This window comes from Pediculus humanus, genomic scaffold (assembly GCF_000006295.1).
Source record: "Pediculus humanus corporis 1103172107995 genomic scaffold, whole genome shotgun sequence".
In the NCBI taxonomy this organism is placed as follows: Eukaryota; Metazoa; Arthropoda; class Insecta; order Psocodea; family Pediculidae; genus Pediculus; species Pediculus humanus.
In genome coordinates this window covers 3203-5514 of record NW_002987567.1, presented here as the reverse complement: position 1 = coordinate 5514, position 2312 = coordinate 3203, and the positions used below count along the sequence as shown (strand labels likewise).

The 2312-nt window shown below is 27.8% G+C and overlaps 1 protein-coding gene across 1 annotated transcript; it reads left to right on the top strand.

Annotated features, from left to right (window-relative positions):
• Window positions 1-493: 493 nt before the first annotated feature.
• Phum_PHUM404140 (mitogen-activated protein kinase ERK-A, putative) lies at window positions 494-2269 on the top strand (the record flags this gene model as incomplete). Its single annotated transcript, XM_002428784.1, has 5 exons — window positions 494-588; window positions 1083-1407; window positions 1488-1682; window positions 1772-1974; window positions 2062-2269. 5 exons carry the CDS (start codon window positions 494-496, stop codon window positions 2267-2269), a joined length of 1026 nt encoding a protein of 341 aa, XP_002428829.1.
• Between the last annotated feature and the right edge of the window lie 43 nt (window positions 2270-2312).

The window sequence follows — 2312 nt, the reverse complement described above, 5'->3', positions numbered from 1 at the left end:
ATAAATTAGGTAAGTAATTGTAAACCGGCAATTAATCAACATGGATAGATTCACCTACACAAGTTTATTACTTGGAGCCAAAAAAATTTTTGTTAAAACAAATTTTATACATTCGTTAAATTATTTCGGTTACAATAAGCGTTCATTATGATCATAATAATTATGAATATAACGGAACTTGGAATTTTTCATATTTCACTGTCGAAACCTATTCAGGAACCAATTGAATTTTCTTATCCAAAAAAAGAATTACGATTCTTTTTCTATGTTTTTACAAATATTAGTAATAAATTAGTCGTTGCAGTTCTATTTAATTAACTTTTATCACATATAAATTTCTACGTTACCTTTATAAGGTAGATATTTGACCAGCTATCAATATGTTTGATAATTTTATTATATTTTAGGTTCATTGTTTTATACACATGTTGTTAACAATACTAAGCTTACAGTTTGCCTAAGTCATAGTTATCTACATAAGTGGATTGAAGAAATGGCTATTACAAGCAGGGCTCGTGTGTATAACGATGTCAATTCACATAAACCAAGAGAGTATTGGGATTATGAGTCTTATGTGGTGGACTGGGGGTATGCTAATTTTAATTTCATTTAATTTTTTATACCAGTAAACCAACTTATAAACCTTATTTTTATATTATTCACAATTTATTTTAAAAAATTATAAGGTAGAGTACATTCCTTAAAACTCGACTTACTGTTCACAGTTTACATTTTTAATGTAACATTGTGAGTTAGAAAGAAAATTAAAGTAATGAAACTAGCAAGGTATTCATAAAATGTATTAACAACATAAATAAGTTTTGATTACATTGTTATTAGTTTTGTTATTAGACTTGTAAATTATTTAACTACCTTATTAGATGTAATAATTTTTTAATTAGTAATCTATAGATATTACAAATTCTTACAACATTTATCTTTTGTTTAAAAAATTTTTTTTAAACTAATGTGTAAATAGTTTTAAAAGAGTTATACAATTAGTATTATTAATGTCTTTTGATAAAATTTTTTTATGTTAAAATTTTAGTATGTAAAAAAAAAAAAATTATTATTATTTGTAGGCAACAAGATGACTACCAGTTAGTTAGAAAATTGGGTCGCGGAAAATATAGTGAAGTTTTTGAAGCTATTAACATCACAAGCAATGAAAAATGTGTAGTTAAAATTTTGAAACCAGTCAAAAAGAAAAAAATTAAAAGGGAAATTAAAATATTAGAAAATTTAAGAGGGGGTACAAACATAATAACCCTACAATCTGTTGTGAAAGACCCAGTGTCTCGTACACCTGCTTTGATATTTGAACATGTTAACAACACTGACTTTAAGCAGCTTTACCAAACTTTAAAAGATTATGACATTCGTTTTTATCTCTATGAATTACTGAAGGTAAGCATTTATTAATTATTTATTATAACAATTTCAATCCCAGCATTCTATGGTCAATAAATAATAATTTGTATTATCAGGCATTAGATTACTGTCATAGTATGGGTATCATGCATCGCGACGTAAAACCCCATAACGTTATGATCGATCATGAAAATCGTAAACTTCGACTTATAGATTGGGGTTTGGCTGAATTTTATCATCCCGGTCAAGAATACAATGTTCGTGTTGCTTCCCGTTATTTTAAGGGACCTGAACTATTAGTAGATTATCAGGTAAACGGTTGTTGTTTGTTAATTAAATTTTAATAGGGGGGGGGGAAAAAAAGTTCAATTCTGTAAAAATAATAATTAAATTTTTACAGATGTATGACTATTCGTTGGATATGTGGTCGTTGGGTTGCATGTTAGCAAGCATGATATTTCGAAAAGAACCTTTTTTCCATGGACATGATAATTACGATCAACTCGTACGAATCGCTAAAGTTCTCGGAACGGAAGAACTCCTTGAATACTTAGACAAATATCATATAGAACTTGACCCAAGGTTTAATGACATTCTGGGAAGGTAAATACATGTTAAATGAGTTGATTGGTTGGGTTTTTTGTTAATTAATTTTTATTAATTTGGGAATTCATTTTTTTTTCAAAAAAGACATTCTCGAAAACGTTGGGAAAGATTCGTACATAGTGATAACCAGCATTTGGTATCGCCGGAAGCTTTAGATTTCTTAGATAAACTTCTACGATACGATCATTATGAACGTCTTACTGCAAGAGAAGCAATGGAACACCCTTATTTTTGTAAGATATTTATTTATTTTATGTTACATAAACGTGAATCGATAACAAAACGTTATTAAATTTCATCACAGGATATTATTATATACATTAAATACAGGAAAA